This window comes from Lissotriton helveticus, chromosome 4_1 (genome assembly GCF_964261635.1).
Source record: "Lissotriton helveticus chromosome 4_1, aLisHel1.1, whole genome shotgun sequence".
Taxonomy (NCBI): Eukaryota; Metazoa; Chordata; class Amphibia; order Caudata; family Salamandridae; genus Lissotriton; species Lissotriton helveticus.
In genome coordinates, this window is record NC_136063.1 from 1,834,065,516 (window position 1) to 1,834,086,304 (window position 20,789).

The 20,789-nt window shown below is 41.0% G+C and overlaps 1 protein-coding gene across 1 annotated transcript in view; it reads right to left on the reverse strand.

The window, feature by feature from the left end:
- The window catches only part of LOC144828230 (connector enhancer of kinase suppressor of ras 2-like), a 2,060,726-nt gene that overhangs the window by 372,733 nt on the left and 1,667,204 nt on the right, over positions 1-20,789 (reverse strand). The window contains exons 18-19 of the mRNA XM_078686315.1: positions 20,586-20,761; positions 12,673-12,746 (exon numbers count right to left, since the gene is read on the reverse strand). Of these exons, the coding sequence (XP_078542441.1) occupies positions 12,673-12,746; positions 20,586-20,761 (250 nt within the window). The remainder of the gene's footprint in view (positions 1-12,672; positions 12,747-20,585; positions 20,762-20,789) is intronic.

Consider the following 20,789-nt stretch of genomic DNA (forward strand, 5'->3'; position numbering starts at 1 on the left):
TAGCAGCATTACTCTGTAGGAATACATCTGGATGAGGTAACTATGGAAACAGCACTATAAGAAAGAGCTCCATCCTGCTTCCTCCCAAGTCGAGTATATCATAGGGACAAATGCTAGATAATGAGTTTAAATGTAGGTCAGATATCTGCTTCACTTATATCCATTTAAATGTTATACCCGCATGAGCACACTTCTCAGTTATTCTCATAATTATTTAAAAAAAGTCAAAGTAGCCACTTGTCATTAAAACGATTTCCGGAGATTTCATGAACTACAATTATATTTTCCAAGCTTCCAATCTCTGCACTCGTTTGTTAAAGCTATTTTAAAGTTCAAAACCCTTCATGTGAACCAGCTCCAATCCGCTTCAATGGGACGGTGATCAATCATTGTAAAATGCAAATTTTTTATTCATGAAAAATTATGAATTAAAAAAAGACAAATAAATAAACAATATAACAGTCTGCCACCCGAGAGTTATTTTTAGTCTGTTTTGACCCCATCGTAAGGGATGCTTGAAACCTTATTTTCAAAATAACTTCGAAGGAAATCAATCTTTTGTAAAACAAGCTGACGATGCATGAAAAGCACAGAAGACAGGCAGGGACCTGCTGTTCTCTACCTTTCCCCCCAAAATGTTTTATTAAGTAGAATCATATAAAAATCAAATGAATGAGGAAACATTTGCAGCCATGCAAAACAACTAAAAAAATAACCATCGACTTCGTTCAGAATGATTTATATAAGTTGGGACCGAACGCTGTTCAAGAGAGGCCAAACTGTGTAAAAATCGGAATTTTACACATTTAAATAATAAAGAGCATTCGTGCCAGTCTCAGATTTCTACCTATGGTGAGAAGAGGGACATATCCCCAATGTGCCTAAGACCCTCTTTCCCCCCCCTCTTTTTTTAAATACAAAATTCTATAGCAGCAAACGCAAAGTGTAATTGTATCTAAAATAAAGAAGCTACAATAACCATACCATGCGTAACTTTTAGGATATTCATGAAATAACAGCCATCAAAATTATTCACAGATAAAATGTACAATATATAATCAAGAATAGCGGCCAGTAAAAGTGCAACCATGCTTTGATAAATTACTTACTCAGCTACCATCATAACTATAAGGATATGATAATATAGTACCTACACAACGATAAATTCCTACATAGGTTAATGTTGAGGACTACCCTACTATATTGTAATTTTATATTGCGTCCATAAACTGCCACAAGGCAGTGACATTTTTAATACCCCTCCACCCCTTTCGGAATATGCCTCTTCAAACTTTCTTTTTTTTTGGTTCATTTTATTGAGCCACTCTTGATCCATAGGTACGCTAGATGACTTCCAATTCTGAAGGATCAAGGAATGACCCATTAAAGATGATATTACGATAAACGCCTGACCCCCTTTACCTATCAAGGTGTTCTGCCTCTGTCTAAAAAATCCAAAAAGTGCAACACTACCCTCTGGACCGAGCCTAGTCTACACTCTTAGACTAAGGGCAGAAAACACCTGTTCTGTTCCCAAAACTAAGCAACCTTTGGGCAGGTAAAAAGATGTGTACCCATCCGCCAGTCCCCTGCCACTGGAAACAAAGACGGTGATTGTCCGAGGCAGGATACATTCTATGAAGAGCCCTTGGAGTATAGTCTGCCATCCAGTGGGATAAATAGGACATTCTCTTAAAACTCGCTGCTCTTAAGGCCTACTGACCTCATAATAATATCAACTGCCACTCTGCCTCTGAGAAATTGCATTGTGTCACTCAGTTAATTTTATCTAAAATACCTTTCACACTCTCCTTGATTCCGTAATAATCTATACCAGTTGCCAATGCCACTGAGTTTTGCACTGAACAAAGCAGACAGTGCAGGGTGAGAGACAGAGCAGGACTCAGGGCAGCATTTTTCACTAACTGAATAAGCTGATAAAATGCTAAAAAAAAAAGCTTGCATTAATTATCACACCTTACATAAAGATCGTGTGAAGTAATATATTTTCCCTTCACCAAACAGTGCCCCAATTCTTTGAATCTATTCTGGTTCTAAAATCTTAAATGACTGCGTGATATTTTTAGACATAGACATTTAGATTTATTAAGCTTTACATACTCTTAAGTATTAATATACTTTTGGATAAATTAAATGCTTGAAGTCTCACACCAAGTTCCTGGACAACTTTATACTGGGAGCTGGGATACCACCTTCTGAACCATTGTTTCCAGGAACAAAACAGTCTAGAGACCCCTTTGCATCTATGGATCACGCTAATGAATCGATAAGGGAGGTTTTATAATAAGAACACAACTGAGGTAGTGCCAACCCCCCTGGTTTATTTCTAATTGCAGTACTGAGAGTTTAACACTAGAGGCCTTCTTGTTCCACACAAAATGTCGAAAAAGTGCTTCAAGTTCTTTAAAATAAGCCTACTGATTTTATCAAGACATTAGAAAAAAGAAATATCAACAAGGGGAAAATTGACATTTTAATACGGGTTATCCTTCCTAATGTAAGGGGAAGAAGCATCCATTTATGCAATAGGTCCTTGATCTTCTTCATCATCACCTGATAATTTAATTGGAAAAGCTCAGAATAACGACTCATGACCTGAATTCCTAAATACCGAATCAGATTGAGAGAACAAGCCTGCTGCTGCAAGGTGGAGGGGAGGTTACTTACAGAGGTATTAAATAAGAGCAGTTCTGTTTTTCTTGTTTGATTATATCCCCCGATCCTTTGGAACTGCTTCAAACACTTCCAACATCTTTTGTATGTTCTGCTATTCTGGTCTAATGTAAAGGAAGATGTCATCCACAAATTTTAAATTTGACACCCCTTCTTTTGGTGCCTCTATACCCATATTCTCTTGGATCCTGATTGACAAGGGGGCTATAAAGAATGCAAATAAAACTGGGGACATAGTAAACCCCTGGCATATCAGCTGGGCTACAAGGCATAACTCGATTTGCCCATACTTTCATAAAAAGCTTATAATCCATGTTCAGCACACTGATCAGTCGGTATCAGTGTATTTTTAACCCTTTTTTTACAAACTAAAAACTGATGATTCCTTAAAAGTCGACAGACACTCCCCCCTCCCTTTATAAAATTGAAAAGCTCAATCAAGAAGGGTGGAAGCTCAGTAGCAAATGCTTTATAAATCTCTGTTGGAAAACCGTCAGTTCCACAGGCCTTCCCAGATGAAGGCAAGAGCCTGCCGTATCTCCAATGCTGATATATGCACCCATTTTCAATGGCTGAGAATTTGCCAGCTGTGGCAGCCTGATTTACTCTAAATATAGAGCTCTTTTTATAGTGTTGTAAGAAAACTTTTGAGACCTCCTTCCTATTACTGCCACTACCCCTGATCCCAGCTTCTGCAACTCAGTAACCAGTGCGGCCTTCTGTTTAACTCTCATTGACCCTGCCCTAAATTTACCCACCATCTGGCTCTCCTCATAAACATGTTGTTGGAGCACCCTTGAGCTATTAATCTCTTCTAAAATTAAACATTCCTGCAATTTATGTGTATCTTTAACCAGTGGTGCATGGGAGTAATTCCTCTTATGCAGAGACACATCAAATGCTGGTTGGAGCTCACCTATACGTTTCACACAAGTTTTAGCTGCTAAAGCCATAGATACAGCCATCTGCCCCCGGATAATTGCTTTAAAAGCTCCCCAAAGTGAAAGCAATGAAACTGCACCTTTATTCAATTGAAAAAATCCCACGATAAAGGATTTCATACATAATACCCATTCATAATTGGCAAGGAGGCTACAATCCATCTGCCACTTGGACCTCTCCTTTCTCCTTACCTCTAGCTCAATTTCAATGCTAGACAAAGAGTGGTCTGATAATGTGTTTTCCCAGATAACTGAATCTAAACATTTCAGGGAGTGTGAAATGAGAAAATAGTCTATATGGGAAGCTGACTGAAAACAGCATGAAAAGCAGGTATATTGTGAGATTTCCAAATGGTCTCTGCGCCATGGATCAATCAATTGGTAATCCTGCTTCAGTGCATCTAACACCTTAATTGGTATTAAGTTTCAATTGCTTTTTTTTGTTGGATGAATACCGGACTAATTCTTGGATAAAATGTAAATCCCCCTTCAGGATAATTGGGCCAGCAGTTCCCATAGCAATATTATTGATCTGGTTTATTGCATTTTAATCATCCGCTACTGGGGCGTAGTAATTTGCCAAATGCAGAGGGTTACCTTTTACGCTGATGGTAAGCTAGATTCATCTGCTATTAGGGTCCCTACGAACTTGAGTAACCAACCAATCCCCCCTTTACCGCCAACCCTGCCGAAGCAAAATATATCCGATAATAATGTTAAGGGATAAAAAGCTTTGGGGAGTCATTTTTAAGATGGGTCTCCTGAAGAAATAGGACTTGTGGGGAAAAAGTAGTTAGCCATCTGATCATCCCCCCATACTTCTGCTAACTGGACATTCTGTTGACATTACACAATGCAATTCTTGCATTAAGACCCATTAGCCTGATAGCATACTCAAAAATTAGCCCTCTATCGATAATAAAATCCCAATGACTCATAAACTCCTATTGTTCTGCTCTATTTTGCTAATTGAGAACCCCACCTCCCAAAAGCCCCTACACCCCTCCCACCCCATGAGCCCCCCAACCCCAAACCCAAGCGAGAGGGGGATGCCCTCAGTACCCCTCTCGCAGCAGTCAGCTTCCCTGGGTGTCATGGTGGTGCACCTCTGGTGGACACCCAACCCACACTCCCTCACTGCCAATGCAGTATTATACTGATCGATTCTGCTTCCACTTATATACTTTCAAAACTGGACAGTCAGCCCAGAAGTGGCACCTTTAAAGCAATTTCCAATGCAAACACAATTCACCCTTGCCCCCCTGCTATGCCACATAACAAAACATCTATCCCTCTTATACCATATTCCGAATTTGGCTTTCAGTTAGAAATCTTCTGCAGAAACGCTTGAGCATCAACCAGATTTGTGAACATAAGAAACTGCCCTTTGACAAATACTCTTAGTTTTGACTGTTGGGTGATTGTAGCCTGGGCTCCCTGAGCTTTAAACAGAAGCAACATTTTGACGAATTCTTTACGGTGGCGAGTTGCCGCAGCCAACATGTCAGAATTGTTTTTATAGTGAGATAATTCATTAGTTGAACACTGTCTCTTTTCTATAGCTTTGGCTAGCACTTTCTCTTTTATGAGATAGTCCGCTAAGTTCACCAATATTGTGCGTGGCAGTTTTGAGTTCGAAAATGGTTGCGCTGGGACCCTATGTGCTCCAGTAATTGTTGTATCCCTGGCATGCTGTGGCAAAACATGTCTCTTGATGAATGCGTCTACCCACTGTAGGACCTGCTGACCTTCACACCCCTCCAGAAAACCCACCAGGCATAACTTCGAGCGGCATGAGTGATTTTCCAGCTCTTTAATTTTATTATCCAACAACGAATTTTGCATCCTAATTTGGTTAACTTGTTGCTGCATTGCGCTAACCTTATCTTCAAGATGCGAAATTCTAGATTCTGCTTCCTGTATTCTTTCTGGAAAATTCGCAATTGCTTCTTCAATTTTAGATAACTATTGATGCAATGCTGAAATTTTAATAGCTTGAGAAGCTTTCGGCTCCCTAATTTCACCAAAGATTACATTCAACATAGTTTTAATATCCCACTGCACGGTAACTCTATCGCCTTGCTTTCCTTTTGCCTGCAATGTCTCCTGGGGCTGAGATGGTACTGTCCTAGAGATGGGCTTGGGGCTGATCTAGCCGCACCATCTCAGAGCTGGAGGCTGGATTCAGAGACTGAGACAGCGTATGACATTGGGATTGCGATGATTGCTGTTCTCTCCCTTGATTATTTACCAGTGTCCTAATGTATTAAGGGTTATTCCTTCACTGCCAGTTTTAGTTCTGGTCAGTGGTGAAAAAATCAGGCATTGATCAATGTAAGCCAAATATCGATGGTCAGTCACTTTGATCAAAGATAACGTGTGAGTAGATAAATAAAGAAAAAGGTAGACTAAAACAATTATACACATGATTCCTGTTAGTTTCGGGGCCACACAAACTGGCGGTATTTATTTTTGGGTGGAATGATGCTGTTTTTGTGGCCCTTGTTAGGCTAACATCTGCATCACTAGTATTTAAGCCATATTGTCATTAGTACAATGAAGTACGTAAAAGCATGCTTCTGGCATGCCCATACTGGAGATGAAATAAATGATGATTCCACCCTCAAATCTGATCAGACAATTTACATCTGATGGGGCTAATACAGTCTCCTTGCCAATTCTCAGCAAGGCTGTCACACCACCAATCAACATGGGGTTTCAAAAGAGCAGAAAATATCATCTTACTAAATCTTGATAAAAAGGCTGCCATGATATTAGCCAATTGAAAACGTACTTAATATTCCATGAGATCGGTAAGAGATTAAACTCCAAAGTTACACAAGTGAGAGGTCAGGAAGTTGCAATGGATATAAAAAAGGTTAAAATGTTTTGAAGGTGTGCAGAATCCATAGTTTTACAGGGATTTCCTGAGTTACGAACTAGGGCCTTTTCTATGAACTCATGCAATCAAGATATTTCAGCTAGGAGCTGGGTTATTTGACCCAGCAAAGAACGCATCGGTGGAGCCCCTTGATGCTGTGTGTCAGTCAATCTGAAAGCAATCAAATAAAAGAAACATACTTGGAATTGTAATATTGAATTTAAATTTTCAATTAATTGATTCAGATATTTGGTCTTGCACACCTTCATGAATAATATGGAAGGTAAGGATATTAGATGGACATAAAATAGGAAAAGGAAAAAGACTAAAACAAGTGAAAGGATATTCAAGTTAACAAGATGAACATGCTTATTCAGCTAGTCATGAACTCAAATTATAATCCTCGTGGGGATGGGACCGTTGATGAAGAACCATATCTTCTTGTGTTCACGAGGGAGCAAACATCCTGTAAACACAAAATGCAAAGATAGGGGAGTTAAGGATTTTATAACCAGGGATCTCGGATGGGGAAGGAAGGTAGACTATGACTGAAGAGTCAACATTTCAGTTACTGCTGCGAAGTCATTCAATAATATGCCTATTTTATCGATTCAGTTGGATGCGGTTAATTCACCAATCTGAGTTGCAGTTAAGAAAGATTCCTTCTTAAGTGACATACATTTATGTGATACATTTATAATGTGATGAAAAAAGTGAATTTGATGAGATAGCTAATTATTTAAGGGATTTTGCAAGTACAGCCTAATTCACAATAAACTATGGTTATTAAGACTGCAAGACCCCGGGTGTCACTATAAAATTATTTACTATTTCTTGTGAATTAGGCTTGTATGTGTGTTTTTTTATTTAATGTCCCCAAGAAAGTGCCTTAGGCACAAAACACATGTTAGTTATCACCTTTTGAATCCATTAATGAAATACATCAATGTGGCTTTGCATAGGACATTTTAAGTATTTACAGAGCGCCTTGATGCCCTTGGGCTTAGTCCGCGCTTTACAAATTCCCTTTCACTCATTCATTCATTCAACTCACTTGTGCTAATTGGTAATAAGAGGAATGATATAATATCTGATTTGATGTGCTTTGTTGGTGTGTAATAGCTCTTTCATTGTAGTTTCTAGCAGAACAAATGTTCCAGGATTAGATGACTTTGATTTGGATTAACTGAACACAATATACAAAGATGGTACAATGCATACATTCTCAGGGTCACACTATTCCTTCAGATGTGTTACTTCCTGTGCAGATTGGAGTTTTTTCAGCATACCCGATCCGGTATATTCACTCTCATTCCATTGTCTTCAGTAAACGACATTATTTCTTAATCATTAATACTTTATTTTTAGAAGTAATATTTACTTTTGTAATTCAGAAACTAATTGCAGTTTCGACTTAAACAAGAGTTATTGCTCAATGTATTCTAGTCAAAGCCTTTCTTCAAGAGCATATACATTCCGTGAAATGAGATAGATTGATATCCATAACATATAGAAAGTCTGACTTTCAGGAAAAATAAACAACATTGGCAAAACATCCTACCTCAGAAAATATCAAATTGTAACAAAATATATTTGGGATGTAATCACAATGCACAAGTTGGGAATTATTCATTTTTATGTGTCAAATGGTTAGGTTAGGCACGTGGGAAAACACTGCCATTTTACATGTACGCATTCTAACATTGGCTACATTTTCCACACGCTGACTTTCGACACACATTTGTTTATGTGACAGTGCAGGATTAGCTTCTCTGATTTTTAATGGAGCTCAATGTGAGACTTTGATATTTGTCACGAATGAAAATGTTTGGGGTGGCTATTAGAGCTCGGTGTATGTGGTATTTCACAGTAGTTCTGGATAGTCCAGATGTGGAAAGAACTACTGAGGTTTTGTTTTATGCGTCATTGAGGCAGATCTCATATGAAGCTAGTTTTTATAGGTTTGGTGGCCAAACTTACATGTAAAATGACCTGATTCAGTATTGGGCAACCTGAAATTAACACCCTGGGGTATCTCTCAGTACAGAAAAAATATATAAATGTAGGATGCCACATAAGGTTCAGTTTCCCATGACATACAATGTACAACATATTCACATAGAAATCACCTGTGATGCAGCAGAAGCAGGATTGTGAAGAAATAGGAATACAAACCATATTTACACGGAAGATCATATTTAAGCGTAAAACATTTTAAGGTGGAAAATCTCAGTTCGTGCAATGTAAACAACACTGTGGTTTCACATTTAGAAGAAACATCCGATTTAGGTGTAAAATTACCCATACTGTAAGATCATCAGAGGGTGGAAACACATTTAGAAACACAAATGACATCTAGAATTAGAAACACGTTCAGGTGCAAATCACATTTAGGTGCCAAATCACATTTAGATGTAAAATCGCCCTTGCTGCAATATTAGCAGGAGCCCAGAAACACGTTTGTGGAGCACAAATCGCATCTAGAGCCAAAAACATCTCTGGGACAATTCACAATAGCATTTTGGAGTAGGCATAAAAGTACTCCTCTAGTTCTCTCTTATGCATTCTTTCATATATCTATGACTTGGCCTCAACACCTCTAAAATGGGAATACACTTGAAATATTTGGAGAATAATTATATACAATTAACACAACTAGAAAGGACTTTAGCCTCTTTGCACTTTTACTGATAGGGAATAGAACGTTTTAGGGTTGACTCATAAAAACATGTAAGAGTACTCCTGTATTAGTACTCATAAATGCTTTTATGAATTGACCCTTGGATGCAAATCCACCCTTGGTGCAATATTAATCGAAAATGGGAACACTTTTAGGCTCACATATCACATTTAGCAGCCAAAACACATACAGGAACAGAATCACATTTAGGTGCAAAAACCCCTTCGTGCAGCATCCACATGACTGTGAAATTTTTTTTATTGTAACAAAACACATTTAGGTGCAAAATCACCCTTTGTGCAACATCACATGAATGACAAAACACTTGTAGGAGCAAACATATGTAGGTGTAAAACTAAAATGAAATGTAAAATAACATGAAGGTGTAAAAATCACCATTGGTGCACTATTAGTAAGAGTGCAAAACCACTTTTGGGTTCAAAATCGCATTTAGGTGTAAAACAGCCCTTAGAGCAACATCAAGGTGAGTGTGAAAGCACGTTTAGGTACAAAACACATTCAAGAGCAAAAGTCACATTTATGTGCAAAACACATTTATGTACAACATCAGTTTTGGTGCAAAGTTAACAGGATTAAATTTAGGTGCAGATGAAACAACGACGCATTGGCTAAATAAAAACAGAAAAAAATATTGCAATCATTTCCTACCTGGAGAATGATTCTTTTCCAATTAATGTTCCAAGTAATGGTACAATACAATACTCTTCTACTCGGATGAAAAATATAAAAGACACTTCAAACAAGCAATGGCTGAATGGGGTTGATCCAAATAAGAGGTTAGCTCAAAGCCCACTTTTGGTGTATTTGTGTGTGTTGATGACCTAAGATATGTCACACAACTAATACTGTCTTACTAAGACCTAAAATAGCTTGATGAAATATCTGCACAGGAACACCCCTACAACTGATGTTGCTTCTCTTTCTGTTTAATGGCATCACTTATTAACCACTGCTTTATTAACGCTGAAGCTTATTCTGTCCCAATTGTTTATTTATGTGTGTGTCCATGTATATAAACTTTAATGTATGCAGGGGTGGCTAGCGTAGCTCGTGGGTGGCAGGCCGGGCGCAGGGGGTCGTGGGGGATCACACATTGGTTGGGGTCGCGGGGGAATACATTATATATTTAAAAAAATAATAATAATAAACTTACGTCGCTGCCGGCCGGGTCCTGCTCTCCTCGAGCACATGGAGGAACAGGAAGCAGGCCCCACTAACCAATCACAACGTTGCAGTGCAACATTGTGATTGGTGAGCAGCCAGGCTCACCTGACCATTCACAAGGCTGTAGTAGCGTTGTGATTTGTTTTGAGTGTCCTGAATTGACTCTCAACCAGGGAATGGAGGCCTGGGCTTGTTCTCCATGGAGGCCGTAATGCAGCCTGTATGTAGAAGGGAAAAGTGTGCATGACTGGTTTGGGTGGCCCGAGAGGGCCGGCCAAACAGTCACTGTGCCTTTGAGTGTGCAAACCACTCCGCCCCTGCCCTGCTCAAAGAGCAGAGCAGCCCTGCCCACTCACCCGCCCGCAAAGCAGCCCCGCCCACTCACCCGCCCCCAAAATTATAATAACACAAAGTTATTATCATTTTAGATTTCTGCTTCCCACTGCTTAAAAGCAGTGGGGCGACGCTCCTCCGCCATAGCAGACGAGCCGCTCCTGTGTATGATTTGTTCCCCTCGATTGTGAATACAGGTATTTAAAATGGCTATGGCCTATACCCTTCCAACCTGCAGCCATCCATGTTCCAACCTTCCTATGCCGCAACTACTCTATTTGATATTTTGTAATCAGCAGAATGGTTTTAACTATCTGCGAAGATACTGTTAAGCGTAGTTACCTTGTAGTTTATAGTGAACTAGTCAAAAGACAGCCGAAATATCTAGCCTACTGCAACCGCGTAAAATAACTTGCACCTAATCCCTATTTCTACTAAAAGCCATACCAAATAATCAGGACTTATATAATACTGAAGTGCAATAGCTTTTAAAACCGCGTTTCGCTGGTAGCACATTTTCAAAGTTCTTGGAATTTCGGTCTCGTGCGCATCCACTCTAAACAGACTCACCTGTTAGGCAGTTTAATTTGCATTCAGCATGAGCGCAATTTGATCTATTCGTGTAGCTTGAAACATTTCGAAAAACGAAATGATGGACTCACCTATACATTAAATTGTTTACATATTGATAATAACTCAGAAAACCCGAAAGTCAATTGAGAAATACTCAGAGGAAGACAGCATAATTAGGAACGCTCATGCAGTGGTTAGTATTAACGATGCTACGTTTATTTATTATCGAGGTAAAACATGGCAAAAACATATAATCAAAAAAGTCCTTGCGCTATTTGGCAGATGACTGGCTGTAAGTGGGGACATAAAACCACCGTTTTCTCTTTCACTGCAACAGTTGGTTTGGAAAATGCGAATTCCTGCTTGCACTTTTAGGCTTTTAAATGATAGGAGCCTACAGTGGCTAGTCTCATAACGAGAGCCATCCAAGGAGGGAGCAGAGGGGGCATAATTAATTTCCCAGGCCCTGCACTTTTTCAATGTCCTGCTTACGTGTAGGAACTTTTAGCTGCAGATTTTACCACAAGCCTGCGCCCTGTATTAAACGGAGAAGCTGCTAACATGGCTAGTACCAATAGGTGGCGCCAGATGCCGGCTCTGTTTGTTTTCATTCATCTTAACCTGCAGGACCTGTTTGTGAAAAGTAAGAAAAAGATCCTCGTCCGTTGTGATAAATCCCTGAGGCTGCTGATTAGGGCCTGAAAAATAAAACGTGTGACATATCTGATCATAACGCACCAAATTGTAATTCTCAGATATAAAGTATTCGTAATTTTTTTTTTAAAAAGCCATCCCCATGAAAGGTAGTTCCACTAATAGAAGGTCTGACAAACATAGTCAGTGGCTCGAATTTCCTCTCCACTGACAAACTGTGGTCTACACACGGTCAGCATGAAAGCATGAATGACCAGCCTTTAGGCCTTCCTTGTACAGGTGTGTTAGGATACCTCGGCTGCCTCCCAGAGAGTACCTAAGCGGGCTTTTATTTTATTTATTATTTGCAGAGTTATATAGCGTGAACAGGATCCGAAGGTATTGTAGCGTTTTTCATGAGAAAAAGGTATTGTAGCGCTTTTCACGAGTACTGCTTACATTACACAAAATAACATTTATGTTGGTTTTATTTTTTTAGGCACAGGCAGATTAAGGGCTGATTTTGGGTTTGGTGGATGGGATACTCCATCACAAACATGAGGGATATTCCTTCTGGCAAATTAGAAGTGCCATAGGATATAATGGAATTGTAATTTGATGGACGGGATATCCGCCGGCAATCTCATAATCAGGCCCTAAGTGATTTGCCCAGGATCACAGGATGGTGAGCAATTGCCAGTCTTGAACCCGACTCCTCAGTTCTAAAGTTAGCAGCTTTGTTTCATACTCACTGTTTCCTTCTGCATTCAATGGCTCTGTCTATCCTGAATTCCGGTAAGCTGATAAATCCTTCCGCTTTTTCATCCTAAAACAGAATCACAGCACACATTAGTAAAATACAGTCGGATTTGTAGGCGGCATACCATGGCCTCAAGCACTGGACATAAGCAAGCTACTGAGACAGATATTTTGTAGCCCCAGTGGCGTAGCTAGCCACTTGTCTCCCATGGCGGGCCTGTCTTTGCCGCCCGCGGCGGCCATAACAGCAGGGGGGTGCTGGCTATTTTCCCCCGTGGCAAACGCATGGAAGGGTGGTGGGATGCCACCCCCAAAACTCGTGCTGCCCGGGGCACACGCAAAACCCCTCGCCCTCTTGCTAAGCCACTGTTTAGCTCGACTCTTCGCAGTTCTATTGCCAGTGCCAGCATTTGGTTTCCCAAAACAATCGTATCACAAGCACTCCTCTCTCTAGATCAGAGGTCTTCAAACTTTTGGATGCCGAGACCCCCTTGTCAACATTTTCAGACGTAAGGACCCCCTCCTGACAAACATTCAAGAACTTGATACTCCTCATTATCGATAACCATACACACTGCCAATTCCCACAGAAAATAATTTTTACAGTGGGGAAATATTATTTAACAGTGTTTAGCAAATCGAAGGTTTGGGGGTGACAAATCAACAGTAACAACAGTCCACCAGACCATAAAACAGGCCAGCAACCAGCCACAAAAGCTGACACACTGACCTGCATGGCCACCCCTTTGGGCACTGCCAGACTGTCCTGTAGGCAGGACTACTGGAATTATGAGGCAAGGGATGACCAAATTATGTGGCAGTTTTAAAATTGTAAAAGTCGAGCTGTATAAGTGTTTTGCAAGGAATGGGAAACTACATGCATTTGTGCTTGCTGCAGACAATATTTGTGGTCATAGCACAGAAATTAACAGTAAAAACAGTCCACCAGACCATACAACAGGCAAGCAAGCAGCAAAAAAATAAAAGCCCACACACTGATCTGACTTGCCATCACTTTGGGCACTGTCAGCCTGACCAAAGGCAGGGCTACTGGAATGATGGGGCAGAGGAGGGACAAATTATGCAGGAGGATTGATTGAGTTGTGTGGTAAGAAAATGTAAATAATGCTATGTGATGCAGCATATTTTGGGATAGTATTCATCGTTCCCATCTCTCCTTTGTTCTTCCACACCTTCTTGAACTAACGTTCCGCTCACCTGTTACCTCAGCACCCACCCCAGTACTCCCTCTATTCCCCTTTTGCTGCTCCCCCTCACCCACGTCGGAGCAAATTCTCTTTATACCTCATTGATCACCTCTCAGCTATCTTCTCTCACCCTTTAATGGTAGCTCTCCTCTCTGCCTTCACCTTTATCTCACACTCACCTCTCCTCTTGTGTTTCCGCACTTCCTTCGCCACTTCACATTTCTCTTCATCCCTGACCTCTCAAATTGAATTATCTGACTCCCTTGCTCCTCTCCTCACTTCTCTCATCTTTCTTCTCTCATCTGTCTTCTCCCATCCCATCCCGTCTCCCCTCACCCTCATCTCTCCTCACCTTTCACATCTTCCCCTCTCACCCCTCCCATGTCTCTCACATTGCCTCTCCTCACTTCTCTCACACCATCTACCCCTTCTCTCCAGTCCCCTCTCACACCTTCATCCCGCCTCTCATCTCTAGCTCCACACCTCTCTCCTTGCCTCCCAATCAGCCTCGCATACCCCCATCTCCCGTCAGTTAAAGTATGTCTGTCCCTGTCTTTCAATACCTAATATTCACACAGACAGTGCCTTGTCAGTCCAGGCTCCTCCCCTTCATCCCTACAGTGGTATACACCCTTCAAACCCTCTTCTGGCCCAACCAAGCACACTGCCCTTCTGTCAGCTGCATGATGGCAGTGCCATTTCTAAAGGGGGAAGAGCACCTGCAGCCTTCACCACAGCCGCACTGGCCCAACCCTGCCTCATGAAGAAAGTAAAAGGCACACCCCTAGCACACAACATGTGACGCCTCTGGTTGGATTTTCCTTATTTTCATATGTTGAATACTCAATGATAACACATGATTGAGTTTTGTTATAAATGGCTAGTTTTTGTTTGAAAAGATTGTTCTTTCCGGTGGCGCAGGTGGGAGTGTGACTGCCTACCTTGGGAACTATGAAGCACAGATGGAAGTGTCAGATTCAAAAGCATGTGGGAAAACATTGCAATAAAAGTCGAATAACAGAGATCAGTAAGTGAAATTCATGCTATTTACCAAATGTAACTGGCTTGGTATATGCCACTGGGACAGTGCACAGTGGGGTTTTAAGGTGTGTAGGCAGTTGTCAGGGAGAACTGAGCTGATTGCTCAATGCCCATTTGGCTCAAAGGACTTCAGCTCCAGCCTCCACTACGCTACCCCCCTCATGTGTGTCAGCCCGGGTTGAGACAGGTTCCCGTTTTGAGCTGTTGTGGTCTGGCATCCGTCTCATTGCAGCCTCACTCAAGTACTTCACAGGTCTTTAAAAGACCATTTACTTGTTAACGAGGCTCCATTTTTCTTTCACCCATTCTTAGAGCACCTGCATCTTCAATCTGCCAATTGCTAGAAGAATTGACCCCCTCCTCCTTGAAGGTTTTATTAGCCCCCCTTGAAACTTGACTCTAGATGCGCCTCTGGCCCTGCATGCACACTATCAGGGAAGCAAGTACAGAGAAGTGTGACCTACACAGGAATTTCCATTTGCACATAGTGCATTTACCTCTGGGGTCTGATCCTTGGCTTTTGTTAAAAATAGCTAATTTTGTTTTCGAAAAACCCTTTTTGTTTGAAAAGATTGGTCTCAGTGATGCAGGTGTGAGTCTGACTGCCTCCCCCCTTTCCCCCTCCACCTCAAATTCCACCCTACACCAGAGCCCGGGATAGCCTATGTGGGCTTTCCTCAAGCCAAAACAGGGGTCAGAGTACGACAACAGTTAACAGCGAGGGCAGAGCAGTGTAATTTCAAAGACAGCAGTGGGGGAAAGGGCAGGCGTGAAAATAAACGAGAAGTGCAACGGGGAATGTGCGACCCCCTATCTACGACTCCACGCCCCCCCTGGGGGTCGCACCCCACAGATTGAGGACCCCTGCTCTAGATAGATGTAAAAGCTAGCATGAAATCTACAACGTGCTTCTATTTCACTAGTCATTTACAGCATCATTAAGACACATATGACGTATATCACGAATGCAGGCGAACCCTACAGCGCCCTCGCAGTAATCCGAATATTATCATTTTCAGATTGAAAAAGCTAAATATGACCTCAAATTACCCATCTTTGCAGGATCTTCGAAAACAGAATTCCAAATAACGCATACAATCAATTCGGTATACAACGTTTACAACGCAATTTTTACAACGCACTACCATTACAACGAAACTTTTACAACGCAAAATCCATTACAACGCATGCATTTACAACGCACTCATTACAACGCATGACACTACAACGCACACCACTACAACGCATACCATTACAACGCAGTCATTACAACGCATACCATTACAACGGATAACTTACTATCCAACACTTACCCTACTGTTGCACCCCCTGGAGTTAGAATAGTAATTTTAACCCCTACACTATCCAACACTTACCCTACTGTTGCACCCCCTGGAGTTAGAATAGTAATTTTAACCCCTACACTATCCAACACTTACCTTATATGCAATGTAGTGTAATGCGTTGTAATGGTATGCGTTGTAAATGTACTATGCGTTGTAGTGGAATGCGTTGTAAAGGTAGTTTTAAAGTATTCGTTGTAATGGTATGCGTTGTAATGGTGTGCGTAGTAATGGATGTTGTGGTGTAAAAAATGCGTTGTAAAGGTAGGCGTTGTAAAAGTATGCGTTGTAACGTCATACATCCAATCAATTCGCAAGTCAGACAAAAACAGCAGCAAAGCAGCCTTTGGAAGACGTATTACAATAAGTTGTTCCGAATTGGCATTTTCCATTAACAGTAAGGGTTGTGACTTTTGCATTTATTTTCAATTGAACTTTTTTTTCCCTTGAATTTAAAATCTTTTTCAGATGTTTCTTGTTCATTTATTTTTCTTATTATTTTCTACTTTCAGTTTCCCATTTTTGTGCGCATTTTACCACAACACTTTTTTTAGCTGCATGGCTGTTTAGTTGGTTTATTATACCCAGCACCTCCCACATTTTCTCTGAGAGGTGCCTTGTTGCTCTGGCCAAGTGAACTAAAGCGAGCCAAGGTTGCCATTACTGAAAGTTAGTTGCCTTTGTGGGTTCCTTCTATTAGTCAGTGTGACTGCTCAATTTCATCCAGACTTTATTCGGGTGTACTTTTTCACTATTAAATATTAAAGACTAAGAATAATATCCCTACTAGGCCTTGGTGGAATTTCAATTAATTGGAGTAATTTCAGTAACTCTGCGTTACTCTTTCACGCGGAATTACTGATAATTACTTGATTACTGCTCCTCATGTGATTAAGAATTATTTTGGGCGGAAAATTCTAATGTTAGAGCAGATTTCACAAGCACGAGTGGCCGCTCTCTATTTGTGTTCTGCTGCAATTAGTGCTGTTTCCTTGTGCAAAATGCATTCTAGTGTCCAATTGGATGCAAAGGTGCATTTTGCACTAAGAAAATAGCACTAAATGCCGGTAGGGGATGTGGGAAAATCCTACCCGAAGAGCACATTTGAAGAGCACTACCAATGCTCACGCTTGCTATTTGTGTTCTGTAGCATTTAGCACTATTTTGGAGTGTAAAATGCATCCTCGTGGCTGTTTTTTATTCCATGGTGGCATTTTTTGCACTAAGAATTAGAGCTAAATGCAGAATTACTCTTCTCATGTAATTCAAGTGTAATATTGCATAATTTGTAGGTAATTCCGTATGATTACTCTACACTGAAGTACGTGATTTACACACACTCCTAATCTCTACTTTATTTCATCATAACCCAAATGTACTTCCACTTTCTAGTCCTATGTATTATTTAAAGAGATGCTTACTAATACTCCCAGACGTAGTAAATACTCCAAAATCCTTCAATACAACTTGTTCCCATCCATGCAACATGACAATTTTCCTGCCTTGACAAACACAGGAGAGCAGTGTCCTGGAGTATTCAAGAGATATCAGTTGTCTCACAGTCCAGGCAATACTTGCATCTTCTCTTCCTGTTGCAGAACAATTCTCAGAAGAGTATTTAATTTGATTTCATGTTATAGTTTAGCTCATACAATCACTGTGATAAAGTTTTGTTTTTTATGGCCTAGTTTTATAAAACTATGATCGGATTTCTGATTCAACTGAAATTTGTCTTTGATTAACTTGGCGACATAGTTCTGCTTAGCTGCAGACTCTGGTCATGGCAATTCCCTCCTCAGCAGCAAAGTCCTGAGAGTTTAACAAATATATGATGATGGATGGTAAAAACAGGACTGACCTTCTAAATGTGCACACTCTAGAACAAACTTCAACCGTAAGGAGTCAATATGTTTCAACTATACTGTGTTCACATTTAATTGTTGTATGCTACTTTAGAAGGAGAGAAGAAGGGAAATGCTGCAGTTCTCCTTTCGTCCTCCTGGAGATGTTTACATTGTTCAGATTATTTTTTCTCTATGGCAAACATTTTTGCCTAAAAAAGAAAGAAAGCTGAAGAAAAGACAACAGTGATATTAATCTGAATTTAACAAGGAACTGATTGTTCCGGGTGACTCTTGAGATTCTGGTGCGTCAAGATGGTGCATTTGGAGGAACCCAGGAATATTGCTTCACATAGAAAAATTACTTAGCTTCACTGCTGCCATTTTGTAGCACTCCACAGCCAATGCTTCAAATTCAGAAGAAGCATTGTGGTTATGCACTAAAGGTGACAGGCACTGTAAGTACATTCAGGAGCATGGGGGAGTCGCGGAAGGCAGGGGGAGGCCTGCACAAACGGATTTCACTGGACCCGGTTAGTGGTTCCACCCAAATCGTGTTGTGGTGAGCACTAATACTGTGGAAATACCCCCACTGGCTGGGACATGTTAATGTCCCAGCATAAAGTCAACTTGTGGCTCCCCGATTTGCACTACCACTGAAACAGGATGTCTTATGCTCAACCGATGATACATTATTATCTTAGATCTCCTGGCCTGGATAATAAAGCGGAAATTGGGGGACCTGTCATAGCATGTGGGTGCACCTCATTGAGAATGGACTGGTGTCAGGAAGAGGGGGCAGGTGCAAATGTAGCTCTCACAGGTGTTTTTCAGGTTTTAATTTACGTTTTTTAACAGAAGCTTCATTCTGTTACTGCTAGGGTTATTGCAGTAGCTAACGTGTTCATAGCACTGTAACAATTTTTTGGGGATTTATTGCTCTTTTCTTTATATTCTGCACCTACTCCATATGTGCTTAAAAACGGTGAAACCTACTTAATTAGTACACCTGCATTTCTACATTTCTACATTTCCTTTTTTAGGTTAGGGCAATGAGCCAATTGACTTGAGTTTTATTTTGCAGTGTGTTCTTTTTATATTTTAAAATGAGTTTTACTACATCGAACTATCCAAACATGCAAAAATCCCTAAAAAGTGTGTCTTTTAAAGGTAGAATTTAAGGCTGGCTATTGCCCTCCTGGGTTCAACCACCTGAAGTCTGCTTGTGAGTCTACTGTATGCAAGAGATGGGTATCATCTATTTACTACCGGATGGACATCTAGACCTCAACAACCAATCACCCTGCGGCTCAATATACAGACTGATTTAGGGCTAGGATGGCACTCTGGGGCACTCCACAATGCACAGGCATGGTAATGGACCTGGAGCTACCCCTCTGGACAGATTGAGAGTGGTGAGTGGAATGATGAAAACATGTCTAAGACTCCTCCACCAAGGGCCAAGCCCAAAAATAAAAGGCACAAGACAATCTCATTGTACACCATATGAAATGGTGTGGTGAGATCCAGTAGCACAAGCAAAATGGCGTCCCTTTCATTAGTAGCTCTTAAGATGTGATCGATCACCTGTACAGTGACAGCCTCACTACTGTGACAAGGGTGAATGATCTGAGAAGACTGGCTGAATCAATAGGTGCTTGGAAATGAAATGAGAAAACATTTTCCAAAATGCTACTCATGAAAAGAAGACTAGTAATTGGGAGTCTTCCAGTGCTGTGCTTTTTAGAGAGGGGAGATCAGGGCCGGACTGGGAACCACAACCGGCCCTGGCAAAGTGCTCGGCCACCCCCCTTCCCCACTAGGGGGGTTTGGAGGTGCCGCCGAGCTCTTTGCCGGGGCCGGTTCTCGGCCGATTTTGTTAAGGCCCTGTAACAAAAACGCCCCCCAGGGGCCCAAAACCGACCCCACCCGTGCGGCGCACCAGGGGATTGCCCGGTGCCCACTATGGCCAGTCCGGGCCTGGGGGAGATAAATTCTGTTTTTAAAACTGCAGGGAATTGTGGTGGTTTCAAATCGGAGGTAATCAATCACACCTGGGCTCTATCCGTTTGTTGGGAGGCCATTTTACATGAGGTGAGTTAGCATGCAGGCCACACACTGATCACAAAAGGGTTGCAGCTGGATGGAGAGAAGGGCACAAACTACATCTCCTAAGGCCGCCCTGCACATTCCTCCCCTCTCAAAATGACGCTTCTTTTCAGGGAATAAGCTTACCATAATATCTATATGATCACTTCATTTTGGGTTGGCACCTATGTTTTTCATTATAAAAAAACTGCATTTGTTTCGTTCATACTTTTTTCTCATAATTGCATATTTGTCAAAATTTTAAATTGCCATGGTTTGATTATTTAATTCTAAGCCGCCCATTGTTATGCAGATGACAAATGTATGGAAAATAATGAATGCATTGGAGAGTTGAAGTTGTCTTAGGTAATGGAAACATACTTACATTTTGGTTCGTGTACCAGTACAGCGAAGAATCCTTCAAAATGAACCAGTATTTTTTCCATTTTTGAGTGAAGTAACCTTTGGCATCCTTTTTCTTCCACAACCAGCCCTCACAGTCCCCATGGCCTAAGTCTTTGCAAGAGATCCGTCTCCTGCTTCCACTTGTAAGGGAACTTCCTATTAATAAAAACAAAAATAATGCAAG